We start from the raw sequence: 24,413 nt of genomic DNA on the forward strand, positions 1-24,413 counted from the left end.
CTGGGTAAATATAAGACAGTTTAGGCCACACTTCACTTAGGAACAGTGAGATTGTGGTGATATGTGGACCATTTAATATTAAAAATAATGGATTAAGGACAGCGGCGACTGGAAGTTAATATATAATCTTATAAAGAGAAAATTACATCGAAAAAATTCTGACTCGGACGGGAATCGAACATGCAACTCTTGTCAAACCGGGACGAGGGTGGTAACCATTAACACGACCGGGTCTTGCTTCCTCCTGTCCACGCGAAATTTTTCGATCTATGTATTATCGTAATCTACGTAATCTTTTAAAATAAACTTATGATAATGTACATTTTTTTATTTACTTATTGCGTAAACCACGAAGCGCCTTTTTGAAAAATTCGGATGTGATTTTTGGTAACAAAACTTCGCATTAGACAAGCTTAATAGTTTCGATCTAGATAAAAAAATATAGTCTCACTTTTTACCCGGATTGCAATTAATTGATAGAAATCGAGGTCTTAGACGTCGGAATGTGATTTTCATTATAAGACTTAAGGCATAGAATAAGGAATCAATACGTATAGAACGGCAACTCTCCGCTCCCCACCAGCGTCTGAGCTAGGTTTACCTCAACCCCCCTCGAACATAGTTTAGACTTAAATCGTATGGCGCCAGACGTCACACACACAGATGCGCGTACGATAATGTTAATGTGTGGTGTCTGTGCAAAACGAGGTTGTTTATATGGAGTGTCCGGGGTGTGCTTAGGATTGATTATGATAAATCTACTTTTTAATTTAGTAAATTCAGATCGATATATTTCTCGTTTTCACTTCCAACACCTTCTATATCGCGATGTATCAAGGCAACAGAGACATTGTTAGTGCAGACAACCAAGTATGGTCAGGTCAAATACGGCGTCCTCTTCGAAATCTCAACAACCGACCAAAATGGGCGGAGTGAAAAGTGAAATCATTCGGTAGTGAATACCAATGAACGTGTAAACAGAAACACGCGGTTAGGAAGTATTTTACACGTTATAAAAATGAATATTGAAGCTTCCTAGAATGCTCCATGCATAGGAATGACTAGAACAGTTTCTAGCAAGTATTTCATTATTTTGGTTCGAAATTAGATGACCTGCGATAACTTAGGTATCCGATACCGTACAGTGCATTGATATTAAAGCTAAACCACAGTACCTTGACGTGATACCATGTCTTCTCTTATCATGTGGGTTATGAAATGGATTACCAACCCCATCAACCCTGGTGTCAGGGTTACTATTGAGGCGCCAAAGGCCGCCCCTCACATGGCTCATGTAATGACTACATACTTACATAAATAAGCAGTAACCGGGACCAACAGGTTAACGCCTTCCGAAGCACGGATCATATTTCTTTCGGACAATCGGTTGATCAGCCTGTAATGTCCTATAACCAAATTAGGGATCACAAAGTGATTTTTGTGATATATCCCCACCGGGATTCGAACCCGGCGCCCCCGGAACGTGAGACCAACGCTCACTGGCTCACAGAGGACCCTGACCATCTTCTGTCAATGATAATGATGAATACATATTAACCATATGTCATCATCATTATCAACCCGTCCGCATCATCCCACTGCTGGGTAACGGCCTCCTGCATTATGCGCTATCCTTTCCGATCGTCTGCTAACCTCATCCCCAACTTTCCCTCTCTTTATGATGGATGTTATTCGACCACCGGGCCGCTGGTCTACCCGCTGACCTTTTCCCTTCTCGCGGCCACTATGACGGACTTTATCCACCGACCATCCCCGCGTCTAGCCAAGCGTCCAGCTCATTTCTATAATTTAAGACTTGTCATTCCCCTACCTATCCATTTCAAACACTTTTCATCTTTCGATGAATATCAACATTGTGTACTTACGCGAACGACGAGAGAGATGCCTAAAATGGAACGCTCCATGGTTCTTTGTGCAAATTTGATTTGACACAAAAAGCCACCTGGAGAGCGAGGGACAGCTAGACAGAAAGAGACAGAGACGGATATTTAATATAACATAGTGCGTGCCTATCCATGGTATAAGAAAACCAGGTATGCCATTGCTACCCGTTTGATGACGTAACTGTTACCATTAAATTGGTATCTCCGACGTTGCAAGGACGTTCATTTTATTATTGGAAATTAAGTGAATTACTGACTAATATATTATTATTATTACTTGTCACATAGGTATACAAAAATCATTTTACTAAAAGATCAAAATTGCCTTGTAAAATAAATTAAAAACAATGGTTGTTCGTATTTTTTTTACGAAATGGCAACGCAGGGTATGATGACGTCAGCTGGGCTAACCTTGAAATGTTATCTGTCACTATTGATCATACCTGGTTTTCTTATATCATGGTACCTACTCGTATCTATCTCTCATACATACGATGTGGAGTTGTTTTGCTTTGTCATCATGTCATACACGAACTGATCCCTCAGGCGACATCTACAACATGTTCAATGTAATAATAATTTACTTTTTGTCTAGCCTTATGTAATATTAGACAGAGATATATTCGGCTAATTTAACTCGATAAAGAAGCCCGAAAGTAATATAATAGTAGATCTGCCGATAAAATGCTAATAGCCATTCCTTTCACTTATTCGCAACATTATTGTTGATGTTTATCTACGTTTTAGCTGAGTATAAATGCTACCATTCAAACTTTTGATGTCTGACTGTTATGAAATAGCCTACATATGTTATTATCTGCCAGCTTGTCTTTCATTATACGAATTGATTCTGTATAATTGTGTCTAAGTCTAAAAATGTATGACTTGGTTGAATCTCTCTATTTAGGTACCTACCTAGTAAACATATTTTTCTAATATGATTTATATTTTTTCTATTTTTCTTTTTTATTATTATAGTTGAACCCGTGATAGCCCTGTTTGGAGAACTCTGTTTTGATATACTATCACGAAGTTCCCTGTGTCGTAGTTTGCGGACTAGTGGAGTGCACAATTGAAGTATGAACTGTTTGCTCATACTTGTATGGCGTGCATTTCGCGCTCACTTGACCCTTCCAACCTCTTTCTTCTATCCCGTGGAGTACCCCTTCTGGGACACAGGCGTGATGCTATTGTATTGTTTAAACGTTTTTGAGTTTTATTCATATGCAGGTACGAATAGAAAAACTGAGAATATTTCTCGGGGATTTACTAAGATTGGTATGATGAACAGTGATCATTGCCCACATTTACATAAAAGGAGATTCCTCTGTCGGATTTTACGACATGCTCGGGAAGATAATCAGCTGAGACACAAATACCAAAAATACAAGCTGTTTTCTGTCACATGGTAAGACACAAATATCGTTGCTTTATAGCGAAAACCAGGTTTAAGCGCCTTTTTGAAATATCCCATTCTAATGTAATAAAGTATTTGACCGGGACAAAGATAAATTATAAAATTCTAATCTAGACATATTGAGGAGCTCGGTGGCGCAGCGGTTAACGCGATTGGTCTGCGATTGTTGAAGTTAAGCAAGTTTCGCATATGCCGGTCATAGGATGGGTGACCACAAAAATAAAAAAGTTTTCATCTCGAGCTCCTCCGTGCTTCGGAAGGCACGTTAAGCCGTTGGTCCCGGCTGCATTAGCAGTCGTTAATAACCGTCAATCCGCACTGGGCCCGCGTGATGGTTTAAGGCCCGATCTCCCTATCCATCCATAGGGAAGGCCCGTGCCCCAGCAGTGGGGACGTTAATGGGCTGATGATGATGATGATGATGAATCTAGACATATAAGCCAGTCTAAGATGATGAAAAATCAATCTCATTTTATTTTTCGACTTATATTCGAATTTTATTTATGAATTAAGTAACAATGAGTACGACGTTTGACCGCTTTTATTGATGACATCACAGGACAGTATTTCCATACAAACTGCAAAGAAAACTTTCATTTTGACGTTTCGTAAAAAGTATCTCATTTGACCAGGTTGTCAAGTTGGTATTTGATCGCAATAGATGAGGAAAAAATCTGATGAATAAAGTTAAAAAGTAAAAGTTTATATGTGAATGTTTACTTTTTTATACGGTGTTTTTTAAAGTAATTCGTGTTGACGTGCCAACTCTGGGTGTGGCGAGCGTTGACCCCTAGTGGGCAACAATGTAGAGTCACTGGGGAGGTGGGGCGCTACCCTAATGTCATCGTCACGACCACCATGGACAATTATTACTATTTTACTACGACGCCAAGGCAACACAAAAGGATAAAGCGTGTGCAATCCATTATGCAGGTTGTTGTTAAGTGTAGGTATGTATTATAATTATAATACACAGTACATTTTTCTATATTTAGAAATAACCTAAGTACCTAGTTATTTTTAATAAGTTAAGTACTTTATTTTTAATCGAGTCGAAAATTATAAAAATAAAATATGCGCCTACGTACCTACCCTACTAAATTATAGTTATGTTCAATGAGATTTTATTTTATTTAATACAGTAGGAAAGTCTAATCGATCTGGTCATTTTCTTAAAAAAATATAAGAAAAGCCTTTTAATAAGTAAACGAATAAAATAAATATTTATTTTTAGTAATTAAACGGCTTCCTCAAATATTTTTTTCTAACTTAAAAGCCAGCAATATAATTTTTATTTTTTTTATTTACCTAGTGTTGTTAAAAACCGGCAATATTCACTAAACATTTAGAAACTTTTTTACAAAAGTAAGGAATAGTTGCCAAAGTTTGACTCGTTTGTGACAGATTCAAGTTTGACAGTTTATAACGTTATTTTATACAAGTTTTGAATTTATTTACAAAACGTGTTTATATTAAATTATATTCAGAAATTTTCACATTGAAATAACTTAAGATTATTATTTATATTTGCGAATAACCTTTCTGAAATGCGTAGGTACGGCTCCAGTTTAAAATCCATAAAATTGGAGTGATTTTTATTGCAATCAATTTTTATTCGCTGATTGTAAATTATTATAGTTTTGTCATAAACTACAATTATGTGACAGAATTTTGTGAATATCTTTCGTCTTTGCCTTAGAAAATAATCAGTGAATTGATGAAATAATGGATGCGGCGAAAACATCAGAAAACGACCAGGAAAAGGGCGCGATTGATATATTTTTGTTTTCTAACGGGCAGCAGTACTCTCCACCTAGGAAGTACCACCTAAAAGCCGAGGAGCTGAAGTATTGGGATGCCACATTGGGGTTCTTGGCCCGTTCGCAGTACGGATCTTTGTAAGTATAACATGTACATAACTAAGCATCTCCTGTCAGGACAGCGCATATTTATTTCCCCATCTTGTGCTCTGAACGGCCCGCGTCTATGAAACAATTGATGAATTTGAAGGAAGCAAGGGGTACCTATGTTAGACTCGTAGCAGATAGAATTCCTTTCCATAGGAAAGGTCTGGGTCAGAAATAGACGTGAGTTTATGTGTGATCACCAGTAGCAAGTCACCCCGCGCAAGGTTTCTAAGTAATACCCTGCGGTGCTGGGTCCTTATCTGAACTCAGCCACCATCGCTCACAGCGGCCTACTGAAGCGATAGATATACGTCCTATCGCGCCTGCAATACTGCTGTTTTAAGCATGTCTCTGTGACCCTTACTGCGTACTTAACAAAAGTCATGTATTTTCCTTGAAGGCATACTTCGATTGACTTGTACACTATAGACGGCCGCAAGGTACAAAATCCAGAGGAACTGAGGAATTTCGCCGTCTATGTAGCGGTGGTGCCCCCAGACGCCTTCTTACACGCAGGCTACGATAAATACCTTTTAAAGGCTTCGAGGTAACAACGTTTTTATAGCCTTAATATAGATAAGTAATTAAAATTATCACCCATTAGTTATATTTTTTTTAATACAAAACAGTCGCTTTCATTTTGTTTTTTTTAGATCTTGGGAAAAAAGACAGGCAAAGAAATCTAACAGCATCGATGCAACAAATCCAGGTTCTCTCTTCTCTACAATTTTTTAATTAAACTGTAGCGTGTTTTTATTTTTATCAATACTTACTAATATTTTACCTTTTTTAGACGAAATTTTGGCAAAACAAGGTCTTGTAGTCAGTTGCACTCTAAAAGATATCATAAACGTTCCAGCGGTGGATCAAGCCATTACAGAGACTGTAAGTTTAATATACTTTAGAATCTCTATTTGCGCTAATGTTAAGTCGATGAAGAAGCTTGTATTTCTTTATGCAGATAGTAGCAAATCGAGTCGAAACTGATCTGCATAAGACTCGTTTAATGGCTGACCTTCGGAAAAACCAGAAGGCTGGCAGTCCGCGGGTAGTAGCGGAAAAAAAGTCACCAGTGCGCAACCTGGCGAGCCAGCGACCCAATGTACTGCGAAAAGGCATCAACGCCACCCCGGACCCAGTTGTGAAAAAACCCCTCAACAAACGTGAGACACCACGGACTAGCGCTAATATTCGCAGGCCAAGAATCCCAGTCCCTATTCCAAAGACAGACATCAATAAAACTATGGAAGATCTTAAAATCACACCCAGGCCAATATATACGCCAGCTATTACTCAAAAAGTTGATAAGAGTAGGAGATCACTCGCTACTTCTAAATCCAGTAGTTACGAAACTACACCCAAAAGTGGTAATAAAACTGAACCCTTAAAAATACCAATGAGTAATGATTCTTATGGTGTAAAGATTGAAGAAATTATAGCCAGTAAAACTAATGTTAAAATTGCGGAGCAACCCGAGAACATAATTTCTAAAACCACAATGCCACAAATACCAGAAATTGTTGATCCTGTTACTCCTACTGTTGAAGAAATATCGAATACTGTTGAATTAGATAAAATTGGAGAGGTCATTGACGTTTTCGACCTTGAAACTCCAGAAACGCCAACTGATAAAACAATTATTATAAGAATTAATTCAACTGAAACACAAAATACTGAAGTTACACCTCTTCCTACAAAGTCATTATACGAAGTTCCTTTAAATACAGATAAAGAATCAAAAGATTTTTCTGGAGTTCGTTCTAATATAGTAGAAAAAAACAGTATACCAGAAAACATAAACAATATTCCTTTAGAAGCAGAAGATACAAATATAAAAGGAAAATTGACCGAACCGTCTAATAATGAAACAATGACAGCTACAACTGAAGAAGATGCGACAGAAAAGCCACCTCTAATAATATCACTGAATAAACCTATTGATAACGATTTGATTTCCGCTGCCATTGAGGCTTCTATAGAAAAAGCAAAAGCGAAAGAAGAATCTTTGGCAAAAATACAAAGTGAAGGAGCGGTGAAAGTTTCACTTATTGAAAATAAACAAAAAGACAACGCTAAAGGAGACAAAGAAGTGAAACTAAGAGAAGAATCCTTGGCAAAAATAGCAATTGAAGGAACTGGTAAGGTTTCACTTATTAATAATAAACTAAAAGACTACACTAAAGGAGACAAAGAAGCAAAAGTGAAAGAAGAATCTTTGACAAAAATGGCAAGTCAAGGAGCGAGAAAAGTTTCACTTACTGATAATAAACAAAAAGACAACGTCAAAGTAGCAAAGGTGAAAGAAGAATCCATGGCAAAAATAGCAAGTCAAGAAACCGGTAAAGTTTTACTGAGTATTGGTAATAAACAAAAAGAAAACACAAGAGGAGGCAAAGACACTCCTAATTTAACTAATTTATATAATAATACTGTAAAGGAAGCGGAATCAAGCTATAATAAAGAAAACGACACTTCAATCAAGGAACAACAGCATAACGAAGAACAACTTTATTTCGAATCAAGCCTTGCCACTAGTCAATCTCCATCACTTTTTACAAACCAGAAATCCGCTCTTATTCGTAATTTAGAAAGTGCGCCACCAGATGAATTACATGCAATTAAATTAGATGAGGCTTCTGACAAAGCATCTGAATTCGCAGATGATGTGTTAATTATCCCAACACCAAATATAAAATCTACAGCTCAGCCAGAAGCTAATAGTGCAACAGATAAAAGTGATACAAATCACTTTATAACGGTCCTCAACAAAGGGGACGTCATTAACTTGAAACTTAATATTGAAGTGAGAAATGCAAATGGTATATTGAAAACAACACAAAAGATAACTACTCGCAAATCACAATCCTCTACCGATGTAAAGAAAGATGGTGATGATGAAAAAAAAATGTTAACACAGAGTAAATCGTTGCAGTCGGTCACCAACGATTGTCCTCCACACCTCTGCTGCCGGAAAGATCAGAAAATGGTAGTCTGCCCGTGCTGTGACTCCTGTGCCCACGAAGGTGTGAAATGCAATGTGGACATAAAACCTGTGTGTCCCGCCATGCCGTACTACGTTCTTTTACCTGTCGCGACGCGCACTGGTACAGAATGGTAAATATACAAATTACATTACATAAACATAGCTCACGAGGAATGGGACTATACACCTCTGCTTACCCCTTCGGGGATACATTCTATGTTACGTTATGTTAGTTTACATTACACCTTCAACAAGACATGAATAAACAAATAACGAATCCCAATATTTTTACAGTCGTAAGGCACGCCAGATGTGCAGCACATGTGAGAAGCAGATTCAAAATACAGAATCGCTTACTAAATTGAACGTAGTTACAACTATAAAAGAAACCGTTGCTGATGTGCTAATTGAAGATGATAAACAAGATCGTAAGACACCAGAGAGACGGGTGTCCATAGAGCAGCGGTCACAGTTTGTGATGGTGACTCCGGACCCTTCGCTGAAATCGGCGCAAGCTAACACGTCTCGCCTAGGTCCCGACGCATGTTTTTGTGTTGAAGAAGCGCCTGCATGTACCACGAATCAAGTATTTGCAGACCAAACCACACAGACAGACTGGTGTGACGTTTTGGTAAGCCATTATACAAAGTTACTATAAACTCTTGCATATTTTGATAGATCACTTATGAAATAATTTTGCTTTCAGTTGGAGGCGCGACCACACCCCGACGGCCACTTCACTTTTCATCTGCCGTCTCTCGATAAACTGCGGCAGTTTAATAAACTTTAATATTCAATTCAACACATCAGTTACTTACAATTCATTTATTTAATTATCTAAATCGCATATAACAATATTATTATTAGTAACAATAATATACTACTCACGTAGAAGTTAATATGTGCAGACGACACATCGACACATTGTCTCTTTTGGAGTGATTTCAGTTTTTTGGTGAGGATGTTAAACGACTTCATGCCAAGGTTATTGCGTTGCAACTCCGTCAAATATTTTAGGTTACATGGATTCATTTTCATCATTACCTGTGAATCGTCAACAGTATAATTTAATTAGTAAAGCTCTATCAACCCGCAGCGGATCCACTTTGTGTTCTATCTCTATAAGCTAGTGTTGTAACAAGTAACCAGTAACCAACCAGTAACCAGTCTCTTTACTGGGCACAACCCATCCAAAAGAAATCATAACTCTATTGCGTTACTTCTCTGCAGGCCGGGGATGAGTTTCACAAATATTCCTATATCTGCCTATTTCATGACGATGTTTGCCTTCATCGTTTAATGATGTTTGTTTACAGTTGAGCGCATGCTCTTGACTATGTAACATTTTGTGGAATTCAATGTTAAAATCTAAATTCTGAAGTCGGCGCAATCAGCAACGTTCGCAACCTGCAATCCTTCTAAGGCCTTCCGGAGTTACAGGGTGAAAATGCTGTTCGACCATCTTTCTACTTGCGCCGACTAGTTCGGAATTTAGATTCGAACATTGTGTGCAACAAAATATTGTTTCCTGTTTTATTTATTTATATAGATTTTGAAGTCGGTTTATTTTTTCAATTACATACACTACAACCACGAGTGCATCTGCCGGTCAGTTTTGAAATTTTCTTAGATTTACGCTCAAACCACTTTTAATTAACCAAGTTCATCATATTCTACTATTACATGACCTCTAACTGCTATAGGTTGCCTGCTAACACTGATAAAGATTTATTTATCTTATTTATTTTAACTTTAAAGCCAAGTTTGATGAAACTTACACTATTACCTAAGTTGGATGATGAAAAAAGGAATTGGATAATGCGTTAAGCTTTGTAGTTTCTGAGAAATGCGTGGATAAACATTCATTTCTGAAATTTGGCATACGTGTTTAGTAGCCCAGACAGACAAACATAATATATACGAATATTGTGAAATTCGAACAATATTTTTCATACATACGGATCCACTTAACATTAGTGTCTGTTATGAACTTATGTAGTACATACAAGCCACGCGCATTTATCCTTAATACATTTTACATTATTATTTTACCACAAAACGATAAAAGCGCCTGTTGAAATGTTTTCAAGATCATATTTATATTAAGGTTATGTTACATTCGGTAGCGGGAAAAGCAAGATTATTTAATTGTCATTTAGTGTTTGATCATTGAGATAAATAATACATTAGCTGCAAATATCACTATTGACTATCGTGATGTATCTTATAATATTATCAATATCTATCATTGTAACTTATACCTAAGCGCCTGATGAAATGTTGAGAGCATATCAATACTCACACGTGCAGTGATACCGGACATAGATTCTGGATTGATCATAGCCAGGTCCTGTCCATCGACATCGGCCATGAGGAGCCCTAACCGGGACACATCCCGTGCGTCCCAGCTGTACGGCATACCAATCACCTGACAGAAATAGCAAAGCAATTTTTTAGTTTTAAGGAATTGTAGTATAGTTATTTTCAGGCTATCTAAGTATGAGTAACATAACATAAAAATTTACATCCCATTGCTGGGATTAATCCTCCCTTTAATCAATCGAAGGGGGTATGGCGCATACTCCAGCATGCTGCTCCACTGCAGGTTGGTGGAGACGCTAGTATCTAGGCCCAACGGTTTCATATTACTACTATAAATATTTTCATTAACATACCGGTAGAGCTGGCTCGCGATCCGGAGGTTCTAAGTTCGATTCGCGGTGGAGACAAGTCATCTTGAACCTCGTACACGACCGAGGGACTAGCTAGGTCATTTATAAACAATCTAGGTTCGTTTATAATACTTAGATGTAGTAAACGTAGTATATACCTACGTACCTCTGTCCTCATCATAATCGTAAGAAGGTGGTGTCGCTGAATGGCGTCACAGGCTCGAATGTGGTAAAACGTCTAAAAAGATAAGATTCCTCAGACACAACACTATCCGGTACAAAACCATCCAGTGCTAACGAATCTCTATTAGGTAGGTAAGTACTTACACGTATTAATCTTCCCGATGAAGAGAAGACTTACCTAAAAATATAAGTTTAAAAACTAAAACCCGATTACGGTAAAATCACGATCTAAAAAGTATGAAACAAGAAAATATTTGTCTGAAATTTCTCCGAATAGTGATTCCGGCTAGATAGCCGTGGTAAGCAAACTCTTCTCTTAGAACAGATTGGCATTCGACCACGAAGAATATCAGGGAAGTTTTTAAACTTATATATTATGTTGGGGTCTTATATATTAAGATAACGTGCTTCCATTGTATGTTTTTTGCAAGATTTGGAGATAAAATCTATCGGAAACATGTGCGCGCAGTTTTGTTATCAATTCAACTTAATTAGCGAGTAAATATAAGCAAACACGTCTAGTAATATGTACATATTTGTAATGTTCAAATCAAGCCCTTTTTATTCGTCCTCAGTTTAAGTCCTCTAGCCGGCGCCATACTGAATTTAGCATGACGTCACATAGCCTGTAACCATCTGACAATCAAAACGCTTCTAGTTGTAATTCCTCATTTGTTAATTTCTGACAAGTAGTACAGACGTGCATACATACATACATAGCGTCACAAATAAAGTTATCCCGTACGATATACTTATCTACCACTAGTCCACTGTGGAGCAAAAGCGCGGATCGGATGTCACTGGTATGACCGACGCGATAGGCAGATTAAAATGTTTATAGGTCACCTGATGAGGGAACTGAAGGAAGATGTTTATAGACAGGTTATGCAAAATGTGCATGGGTATGCCGCAGAGAATGTTGTTCATCAAGTTGATGTAATTCGCATCACGCCAGTTGGGAATGGTCCGCAAGATCTTGGTGGCCACCACACCCATCTACAATAAAAATCGTTATTTTTTTGTCTAATTCAGGTACTTACAATCAAAGAGCAAAAGTTCAGTCACTGAGCCCAGCGAATTATTTGTAAACAGTGGTGAAATTATGAACCATTAGTTGTCATAATTATAAAATTTATGTTTTTGTAGGTTTGTGTTTTTGTTTTGGTCTATTACGGAAACAACATGTAACCAGGAGGTCTTAAGTGCAACCACTTAATTTATTACTTTGCAAGAAACTGATTGGACTTTTGCAGCTTATCGTACCTCATAGAGCAACACGGGCCAACGGCAAACATCAACTACAGGGTGTTAGTAACATCGTAACGAATACTGAGGGGGATGACTTGGATTGATGGAATTTTCCTCTCGGAAAATTTATGACTTTTTTGTGTTTTATTTTAATTATTTTCAGTTACATACTTTTGCGACGGAAGATTCCACTTGATATCAACTCAGAATTACGGTCTGAATCATCCATCAAAGTTTTCGTTACGATGTCTCATGTCACTAACACTCTGTATAGCATATTATTTTTTTCGTACTACATGATACGTCCTATCCGATCCATGAAAGCAGGCAATATTATTACTGTACTGTATTAATTAATTAGACCCCCCCCCCCCAGCAACCATCAAACTAACCTGATGCCTGTCAAGATCAGGATGCGTGCCAATAAACCTGAGGATTCTGTCATCGGAGAGGTTCAGACGCGATATTTCTCTTCCGCTGAGGTACTTGAAGAGTGGTCGATACATCTCCAGCTCATAGTGCGGCACTTCCGAAGCCTTGCGGTCGTTCTTCACCACGGTCCACAGGGCATATAGTTTCTCATTCCTTAACTTCATCATGGCTATTGTGCGGGCCTGACAATCAAAAATCGTCACCATAATATCCAACTTCATCTATACGTAGTAGGTTTATCTTAACTTCCAGCTCCCGTATAAGGCTGCTTTGCCACCAGATATTCAAGGAATAAAGTAAAAATATCAATCCTAATACGGCTGGGTTAATCATGTAAGAAGTAACTATATCGAAAATAAACTATTTTTGATTGTTTTTTTTTACATGCCATGGTAGCCCAGTTGGTAGAATCCTTGCATCTCACTCTTGAGGTTGCAGGTTCGAATCCAGGATTGGCCTAAACCAATGATTTTCGAAGTTGTTTTCGAATTCATCTTTGGATCATAAATGATAATCACAGTGAAGCTCAGCGGTGAGGGACAACATCGTGAGGAAACCAACATTCCCGTAAAATACATTATCTGAGGTAAGTGACCAAACCTGCATTGGGCTGGTTTTCCCTTCGCGGGTTAGAAGGTCAGACAGACTGTCAAATCTTCAGGGTAGGTAAGCGGACCCTGTGAAAACGGGATGATGATGATTGTTTTTTTTTTTAGAATAATGGGGTTTGCTTACGGATCGCAGTACATAGTCAGGAGGTAGGGCCAGCACATCATCTACGTTGCCTCCCAGCAGAATACCGAAGGCATTCAGCGCAGTCTGCATCATGTCCCGGGTCACTTTCAGTCTGAGATGTCCTCGATGCATCAGCTCCAAAGGAGGCAAGTGCACAGCAGACTTGTTATTGAACAGCTCATCTCTAAGAACAACTCAACATAAATAAATATAATAGCCCATAATCGTCTCACCGAACACGCATCATCCCCTCAATCAACCAGAGGGGGTATGGAGCATTATACCACCAGAGTTCCGGTTATCTGAACTTATTGGTATTAATTAAAACATATAATGACGGGTTCATACCGCGTTTGAATCATTATTGGTATTGACAGATTTAGTTTTTTACCGAAGTGACTGCCAATCTGACCTTCCAACTCGAGTGGGAACGCCAGCAGGGTAGGTCATAACATCCACGTACTTACGTCAATAACAGCTGGGAATAACGAATCCATAATCCAGTGATTGAACATTGGGCTCACGATCTGGGTCCCGAGTTCGATTCCCGATAGAGTCACATCACAAAAATCACTTTGGGGTCCCTAGTTTGGTCAGGACATGGCAGGCTGATCACCCGAATGTCCGAAAGTAAAATGATCCGTCCATCGGGGGCACGTTAAGCAGTTGGACCCGGCTACTATTCATTTAAAAGCAAGTACGCTATCGATAGTGAAGCCATGTCAGGGGTCTTTGGCGGCTCAATAGTAACCCTGAAAGCAGGTGTCGTGAACCATACATAATTATGTAAGGTCACGAATTATCTGAATTCTGAATCACATTCCAAAACTGAAATGTGTCATAGTTATATGAATACCTATGGGGCAAAATACCCACAAATGGGCAACATGCCCATAGCTGTCTAAATATAGGGTAAAAAACCCACGATGTTAGAATATGGGGTGAAACCCCGCGAATGGCCTCCAACCGCCCCTTACAGCCCGCCAAAAGCAGCAACTTTTTTCTGGCCAGTGTTGTTATGACATAAATAACATATTTTAATATTATTATGAATTTGATTATTTAAATTTGAGAACTGATAGTTCAAGACACCAGGGTTGATGGAGTCGGTCATTGATCTCAAACCGCACACGATATGAGAGAAGAATAACACTGACCGCAGTTCGCCACCTTGGGGAAACTGTTCCATTGGATCTTTGTCGTCTAGAGATAATTTACTCATTTTCTCTTCACTTGCTAAAACAGAGGAAATCATTAAACACTGACATTGAATAAACAATCCACCACGAACGTTCTTCCTTCTACAAAGTCTCATCTTTCGATACAAGACAGAATCAATTTAAAATTGCGACATATGGAGATCATTGCTCATGGTAATCATTGAGCTCTGTGTTCCGACAGTTTAAGGGTTAAGGAGACTCGGCTCGAAGGACATTATTTTGACGTTGTTGCATGCTCATACACCCTAAGATTAAGAATTTGATCCTAACGTGATTGCTCCCAAATACAAAAAAAACTCTTTCAGCTGCTTTGTTTCATTCTGTTTCTAACATGATAAACTCCATTCCACTTGGAACATAGATAATTGATATCACGTGGTTTCTTAGCAATGGCCTCCTATTACATGGGACTTAAACATAGCTGGCAAGGAGTGGGTGTATTATACACCTCTGGTTACAGGACATATGCAGGCATGATGCTATGTTATGCTTGTTGTGAGTGTTTAACATGATAGACGGGCTAATCATCCGTCATCAAACGGTTCTTCTTATTTTAACCAATTGTGACACCCTTGTCGGTCATCATATCGTTCATCATAGTTTAGGACTTCGTATCAAAAGTGGCTGCAAGTTGCATTCTGATTACTAGTGGCTGTGCGCCTCGTTAAGAATTACTGACGTCAGATTATGTATGCGTAAACTGTTAACATGAAAAAATACCTTGAACATATCTGGGACCGAACAAAAAATTGATGACAACGTTTTGGTAATGTTGCATGGGGTCTGAAAGCAAATATTGATTATTTTAATTGTGGGTCTCGACCCACTCAAGACGCAGTGTTAACATCGCTTCTTATTTCCTGCTTATTCGATTAAGTGTTAATATAGACGACATTATAAACGGTGACGATTAATCCTCACTACATATCACGTTGTTGGTCTAACAAACAAAAAGCTCGGTAGTGCTTATTTACCTCTGACTATATTATATTGGAGTTTACGCACTTACTAGATAGGTAAATGACTACATCATCATTGTTATTGTTAAAAAAATATAAAAATAATCCGGTAAATTCATCAGTGCAGTCAGTCTTAGAGCAGTAAGTCGCCTAGCTAAATGGGATGCACACTACGACACCGTAACTCAGCATTTTCTCGTGTATTCTAGAAAGTACCTTTTTGTGTTACTGTCGTCTGTAATTTCTGGGTCTCCAGGAAGGCAGGAGGCATGGTAGGTTCTTGCCAACCAGTTTTCTCTGGCCGTCGTAGCGGGATAAGCTGGTAGAATTCATCCGGGTTGGTGCAATTTATATCTGAAACAATTATGATGATGATCTTGCTAAAACGTACATAATTATATGTTTTTGAAACCTATTTACATTTAGTCAGTGTCTGACGCCAGTAAGGAGTCAGTGCTGGCGCCGAAGAATAGCTGCTGCTTTGTTTAGATTTCTATTTATATTATTAGTAAGTATCTTAGATTTGTTGCAGATTAACTACTTGCCCGAACAAATGAAAAGGGTGCGAACTTCGACTCAGGCATCGTCTAAGGGGACTATGTTTGAAAGACTCAGTAGACCGTATTAGTGGGCCGATAGCGATAAACGATGATTGAGGGTAATTGTCGACCACACTGCCACGGATGGGTTGGGTACTACGGTAAGCAGTGGACACGACAGCGCTGCGAGTACTGTTATGAAATAAAGTTTATGCGATGATAAGGATGAACTGGTACTGTTCAGTGCCAGCGCTGACTTGACGATGGACAGGATGCAGTACTGGCGTCAGTTCGGAGAATGTGCATAGGTATTTCGCGATTTGATACCACCCAGGCAGACATTTCACCCGTACATTCTGGATTTTCCGCACGAAACGTTTCATATCTTCGTTCCTTATAAGGCTAAGGAACGGAATGATCTGCAGCTTATACTTACTACCTTTGACCACATCATCACTAACCATCAGGTGAGATTGCAGTCAAACGCAAGCTTATTGTTTAAATTCAAAAAGTTAGGTACTCAATGTATATGGGCCCTAATCGCAAACTCTATCATGGGTTAAAGAACATTAACTTACTAAACAGTTCGTTCATTTCTGATGATATCTCAAATTCTTGTCTGGTGTAAGCGTGAACACATAATACGTTAAACACTAAAATAAAATACTTTAACATCTCTTTCGATTACTGTGACTTGATATGCTTGCGACAATAGATTGTTTTTATAAGCCCGTTGTAAGTAGATACTTGTTATTAAATCTAATGGGCTATGAACAACAGATAAAGAAAATTATTTCAACTTACTTATTATAAGAACCAGCCCTAAAAATCCTAATCAAAGCGTAAACTAAACTTTTCAGAAAGAAAAAAGATGCTAATCGCAAACTTTTCTGAAGTTCTGCCATCTTCAAATAGCTTTAAAAAATTAGTAAAAAATGGCATAACTGACATGTAGCCATTATAAAGAGGGGATTTTCATATTCTTTTTCCAATTTTATTACCCCTGAAGTAAAATAAATTCTTTGCCGATGTTACCAAAGTTAGAGTATTAAGTGTTTATTTGTTTTTATATTTTTTTTTGCAAATTGTTATACGATGGAAGTGTACGGGATGTCATCGTGTTCTAGCGAATGTGACTGCTATCTGTGCCAGTACGGGATGGGATGCCAGAACATGCAGCGTGGGCCCTTCTACGCCACCATGGGCCAGCCCTTGGTCTACTTCGCAGAAGTGGTATACTTACACTTACTATATAAAATGACCCTTTGTTTCCCTAGGCACTACTGCTTCGCACTACCAGTCGAGTCATGAGAGATCTTTTTCCCGTGACACTATAGTAGGGATTGCAATCCCGACTCGAGATCGCAAGATCCCGCGGGATTGGAAATATCCATCTCGCGAGATCCTGAAATTTTCGGGATCTCGTCTAGTTCATGAAAAATAGTAAAATTACGATGGCTGGAAACGATGAAAACTGCTTCTTTGTGATAGTGAGGTTAATTAAAACATTTTTTTTTTTGAAAGAAAACTATACCTTTATTCTTTGATATTCCTAAATAATTAAGTTTTCTTTGGAAATCAGCATAATCAAAACAAAAATATAACTCAAGGAGATTCGACCTATCCCGTCAATCTCGAATGGGATCTCCTCATATTATGTTATGCGTCGGGTTGGTCGGGATTGATCCCGATAACTTAGACGAGATCTCACGAGATCGGGCAACGTTCCCTACACTATAGTAGTGTGTAGCATTTTGTTAATTCTTTTTCAGTGATAATTGATTATGGTTTTCTGAAATACTTACGTATTTTTTCTGTAGTAAACATTTTGCAAATTCAACATCTAACTTCTTCATCCAACTACTATGTCAACGGTAATGAGTCGTTCACGGGTACTTAAATAAAGAAAGGGCCGTGGGCCGTGAGCCATTGGTTATAATAAACGATTTCTATTCTAATCTATACTACGAGTATAATATTATGCCACTATAGCCGTGAGCGCTACCATACCTTATCTTTAAACACAAATGCATACTTTTTTAATTATTGAAACTTCGATTTACCTCGATATAATCAACAAGCCGTGCATTCTATCCACATTGTGTCTGTTTTTTGTTTTTTTTTCGTTGCTGCAGCCTCCTGGTCCGAAAAAAGAAACGAGGAAGCCCAACTGCTTCGTAAGGGCATTCCGATGGTACACCGAGGTAGGAATCTACTCTTCACTATTTAAACTTTATTTAGTTGTTTCATAATCATAGTACCACAGCTTAATATAATACCACAGCTTAGAGGAAACATAATTGTCACAGTAAACAGGTATCCTAAGTTTACATTCAGACTACTTCCGACGTTCTAAAAAGGCCACATTGAATCAATTTATCTAAAAAAGCAATATTGAAATTTGACATATATTCGCACATCTAGTACTTTATATTCATAAATGTAATTTTTTTAATTTTACAAGAGCGCTTTAACGATTTTTGTTTTGCCATATCTACGTTAATTAGTAAGTTGAAGGGAAGACGAACCTAGCCCAGCCGTTGCGCTGTTGTGGAGCAGAAACTTGCCGTTCTATACGTAGTGACCAAGGTAAATGCCGTCATATCATATAATCTGGTGGCTTTCGGCCACTTTACTATTTCTTCAGGAGCACAGGGCTCCGTTTCCAAGACAACACAGGGTGGCGAAGATGTCGAACGCTCGAAACGCGCCAGCTCAAGCAGATCCAGAGCCTGGGGTGACCGAGTTCGCAGCCTGGCTGGACTCCAAGTACGAAGAGTACCTGCAGGAGAACATAGACCCTAACGCGTGCTGCATCAAACGGACGGAGGCGTCGATCGTGGAAACCTGCGTGCCAGTACCAGAATCCGCTCAGGAGTGCACCAGGTTGTATAACTTGTCTTCCACTCTAGAAAGTTCCTTTCCCGCTCTCGTAAATTATAAAGTATTAAGTAATTACTGATTAATTTATACTTAATTCCGCTAGACAGCTGCCCAAGACATTTGCACTGAAGCCAATAGGTATAATGCGTTTGACGAAAAATATAAATAGGCTACCTACTTATTTAGTCGATGAGCAAGTTGTCTGGAAGAGATTGCTAATTAGCAATAAGGTCGCCTGTCGTACTCTTTGTATTTTTCTTTTGTTTCGTAATTTTGTATTTCCTGTGTGTGCAATAAAGTATTTGTTATATTATGTTATGATGGGCTGATAACCTGTCCCCTTGCGGATCATTACAATTCTACGTTGGGACTAAATAAAGGCGTTAAAATTAAATAGAGAGGTCGAAAAGGGCTACAATGAGGCCTGTTATTTCAATATTCCTTCTTTGAATTGCATAAAAATGTATTTAAGGGGTGCTGGCGAATTGTCTTATTGATAACTTGTGGCTCTGCCCACCTCGCTAGGGATACGGGCGTGACTGATGTATGTATTCGTCAACAAAAGGCCAATCCACTCAGAATTCAGACCTCTCAAATAGGTACTGAAAATTGAGTTTTCAGTAACATAAAGGAATTTACGAAGTCTCTGCAGTGCAAATGGTTACTCTCGCCTTTAGTTCATCAAGCTTCGTTAAACCAAGTTTTCAAGTGACAAATACAAATTTAAATATACTTTATTGCACCAAAAATAAAAAAAATAGAAAGAAACTTAACCAGGTACATGGTAAATGGCCTTATCGCTTAAAGCGACTTCTTCCAGACAACCATAAGGCGAAGAAATATGTGAAAATTAAAAGACTGTAGACTTACAGACAATATGATAATATAATAAATGTTGTATAATGTATACTTTTGTTCAACTTGTAGGTAATTAAAGCAAATTGTATTTTCAGCACACCAGGCGACCCATGTTGCGCAAAAAAGAAATTCGGAAAAATAAAAAGGTACACATTTGTACTCGTTAGGGCCATATTTTTTGCCGTGACTTATTAGGCATAGAATAAGGAATAATACTACGTATAGAACGGCAACTCTCCGCTCCCCACCAGCGGCTGAGCTAGGCTTACCTCACCCCCTCCCCGCCCCCTCGAACATAGTTTAGACTTCGTATGGTATCAGACGTCACACACACAGATGCGCGTGTACGAAAATGTCAATGTGTAGTGTCTGTTTAAACGAGGTTGTTTGTATGAAGTGTCCGGGGAGTGTATTAGATTTGCCTCAGACGGCAATTTAACTACTCGGCTAGGGGGAATCATTTATCTTATTCGAATGAAAGAATATGAATGAAATAATGCTAAACTTACACAACAACACACTTTATCGCACACAGATTTCAACATAACATAACCTCACAACTATACAAATTCTAGTTTGGGTAGTCAGAGGTACCTACATCTATTGCAAGAAGAACTAAGAACCCACACCTCAGCAAACTTTCTGCAAACATAACAAATTAAATACATAAGAGATAGGGGGGGGGGGGGGATCGGCGGGCTTATTGCCAAATAGCAAACTTAGTGTTTGTTGTTGTTGCTCACAGTCCGTGGAAGAAGCGACCGCGTCATGAGCGCAGTAAAAGTAAGGACAAGTCAAGCGGAGATGAAAAGTAAGTATCCAGTATTCACGAATTTTAGCATTACCGTTAGCGAAGGAAAATCATCCTAGAATATTTTGTCTACTCAAGTCCGCGACACAAGTTTTAACATATTCTATACAAAAGATTCTAAGATATTTTTACGTTGATTGATAATGATATTGATTTTCGTGTTCGAAGAACCACTACCCATTGTAGATTTACCGCAAATGGCCGGACAAATGGGGAGCGCTGAAGGCTCTTATCCGGAAACAATTGACAGTCAAACTATAGATAGTATGTCATGCCGGAATTTAAATACAAATTCAGGGTATTGTTCCATTTCTTATAATATGTTAAATATGAAAAAGGGGCAAGTTGGAAAAAAAATCGATGGAAAATAACAACGTCCTAGACGTACGCAGCCATCGACACAGTTGTCGTCAGATATTTCTTTCAAAATTACGAATAACGCTCCACTAACTAAATAATACTAAAAATCTGTTACCTTAGGTACCGATAAACCCACTTTTGCGGACGAATGCTCGCGCGCCCCGCGTCCCGTCAAATGGTGCAGGCAGGAACACCGTTGGGTATACCCACTAAAGTGGGTATACCGGGTGGCGACACCCGCGGAGTCCCACATAACCACGTCGTCCCCCCGGGCGGCGTGGTATGCGTAACGCATTTCCCAACGTTAAAAAAAAAGTACCGATAAACCCATCGATTTAACAACGAGGGACTTTCCAGTTTACGTTCCTCAAAAACAATATAGATGGCGCTGTATTACATACTTTCTCCTTTCTACGTTTAACTTTCTAATTTCATGGATAACAGACGTATGCAATAATGCATCTTATATCTTTGTTTTTGGGTATAAATGATGACCCTTTTTATTACACCCAGGCACAATTATATTTTCCACCCATTATTATTACGATAAAAAAGTGGCATAAAGCCAATATTTTAGTAAAGTCTTTATTTATTACAATTTATTCAACTTTTAATATACTGACACTGATAATATTAATGTGATGTCTGACAATATTAGACATAGACAATTCACGACAGTGTCCAATGCAATAATATAAACACCATCTAATTTTATTTCAATTATACCTGTCATTTTCTTAGGCATAAAATTTATGGAACACACGTCAATTTTAAGCAGAAATCTAAAACAACCGTCTAAAAATTTTACATCGGCCAATAACCCGACAGAGTTAAGTACACAACACATCAAACGGATTGCATACCAGCGAGATACCAGCGAGAAAATTAACTTGTTGACAATCATCCGACCCATTCCTTTTCAGCAAATAAGAAAATGATGGGTATAATTTAAAATACAATTAGGAGGTATCTGCAGAAATCGGGGCCAAGGTATAATATTTCCTGTTAAATACTTTTATTTTTAGGACAACCCAAAGCATGGAGTACATAATGCACCCAAAAGAGCTGTCGCGCGCAGCTTCAGAATGTTGTCATGCGTATGTATTTTTGTCTGTTTTAATCTAAGGCTAGTATTAATAAACTAACCTCAGCTTAGGTACCACCCTAAGTTGGTACCTACTTTACTAACTTTAGAGTTCAAAAGCCGTCAAGAAACTTGCAAGCGATCAATAAATCTGGAAAGAACTCCACCGTAATACCTTAACCCTTGGAACGAAATTAGTAAATATAACATCAGTAGTATTATTATCTCTGTGCGCACTTAATCCACCTGCGGCTAGATACTCGACTTCAAACGGCAGGTTACCTATACTGCAATAGATATGTGGAATTTCCGAAACATCAAACATACTTATCAAAAGTCGCTGTAAATTGTCCTCTGAGATCCTCCTGCAAGGGATTACGAGTATCTTTACGTATGTCTGTCTGTCTGTAAGTATTTATACATTTTCATATGCCTCATAATCACTGGCCATATCTGTTAGATATTGTTACAGTATTAGGTGTAGTGGGTTAAATAGAGGTAGGTACTACTTGTCATTCCAGAGGCGAAGGCATAATAAGGCGATTCTCACACGACACCGCATGAAGACGCGGGTGGCAGTGAAGCGGTTTGTAGGTCGCATTGACTTGTATGTTATCTGTTGCTTCTTAACACATGAGCGCCGGCTATCCGCGCGAATGAGCTATGCTCGTGCTTGGCATATGGCATATGACGCGAGTACCTGGGAGCTACGGTATGCATAGTTCTTATCGGAAACCATCCGCGCGGTGAGGCAGTAACTGCGTGGACAAGCTTCGCCACGCGGTGCACCGGCGTCTTGTGTGAATCGTAACTTGTAAGTTCCGTATTTCAGTACTCCAACGTCTTGCGGCTCTGTCGTGATGAAGTCTCAGAGCCTGACTTCTGTCGTCGTGAAAGCTTGTAGTCAAGAGGGTGACAAATCGGTGAAACTTGACCAACCGCCGGTTGAAAAGAGATCCCTCTGCAGGAGTGCTACTAGAGAAATTATAACGACGTCTTCTAAAGAGGAGCTAAAGACAAGCTGTCAGAAATATCAAAATAACGTCTCCTGTCAGTGCGTGATTTGTACTGATAGAAGCGATGTGCAAACGCAGTACTATACTTCTGAGTTTGAATCCTCGTGCTGCCGAAGTGGCCCACCCAGCACCGCAGGCTCGTCTGTCTCCACGCCACGGGTAATGTTATCTTCTATTTTATGTCTTCCGAAACATTGTTTGTTATACGTATAGGTACTTGATATGCGAGTACAATTACCGAACAACAGAATGTTTAATACACTAATTGCAATAAATCAGCCTGTTTACTTTATGTGTACCTAAATCTTTCTACACACGCAGCCAGGAATTTGTTTTCAGTCAATATCAACCATAAAAACATAAATTTCTACTATTGGCCAATGTTTCATTTACAGGAAAAGAAGAAAAAGAAAAGCGAAAAGCGTTTAAATGCGCTGAAGGGTGCGAAAAAGAGTTCTGTATCGTTGCGTAAATCAGACGTCTCTTGTCAATGCCAATGTCCCGTGAGTGTGAAGGTAGACGCCGTGGTACAGTACGAGGAGCCTTCCATGTCTGTCTGCGCGTACCCCGCCCCGCGGGAGACATGCTTGGACTGCCCCTGCGTCACTTGTCACGAGATCCTCTACACCACCAGACTGTACCCTAGGCCTCCCGACACTTCAATTCAGGTAACTACTATAATATAAACACTCGCTGCCCGTGAATGTCAGGGTGGACACTGTGGTGGTGGATACTAACTCCGCCGGCGTAGTACGGGTTCATTGATATTGATTCTTTCAAATTAATCCTATCAGACGACGCTTTGCGCCGAAGTACCCGCTGAACTGGGACCCCTCAGGCTACTGTTGTCTTACATTTTGTATTGGGGTGGGAAACCTCATCGTTCCCTTAATATCATGCCAAAAAAGAAACATTATTCATATTAAGTATTACGTGATTAAAGGACAAAATATTTTTTTCAGAACGTGATAATATCGGCAGTGCCGAGTACAACCATCAAGTGTAGTGTGAATTGTCCGTATTACACCAACAAGAGCGTCACTGCCGCGCCGCCTACGCCCGAGAACAGGTCCGAAGCCACGGGGACTACGCCCTGCCAGTGCCGAGACCAAACCGAGGACTCTGCGCAGACTTCTGATCACTCCATTACACTTGTACGTATTCTGATATTTTCTCTTGCGTATCGGTTAGATCACGTACTG

The 24,413-nt window shown here is 39.0% G+C and overlaps 1 protein-coding gene across 1 annotated transcript; it reads right to left on the reverse strand.

The window, feature by feature from the left end:
- Positions 1-10,073: 10,073 nt before the first annotated feature.
- On the reverse strand, positions 10,074-17,158 carry LOC126382295 (uncharacterized). The gene is made up of 9 exons (XM_050032113.1): positions 17,149-17,158; positions 15,877-16,014; positions 14,639-14,717; positions 13,482-13,665; positions 12,707-12,928; positions 11,913-12,062; positions 10,887-10,976; positions 10,514-10,639; positions 10,074-10,079 (listed from the first exon to the last, which is right to left on the reverse strand). Exons 1-9 carry the CDS (start codon positions 17,156-17,158, stop codon positions 10,074-10,076), a joined length of 1,005 nt encoding a protein of 334 aa, XP_049888070.1.
- Between the last annotated feature and the right edge of the window lie 7,255 nt (positions 17,159-24,413).

This window comes from Pectinophora gossypiella, chromosome 3, assembly GCF_024362695.1.
Source record: "Pectinophora gossypiella chromosome 3, ilPecGoss1.1, whole genome shotgun sequence".
In the NCBI taxonomy this organism is placed as follows: Eukaryota; Metazoa; Arthropoda; class Insecta; order Lepidoptera; family Gelechiidae; genus Pectinophora; species Pectinophora gossypiella.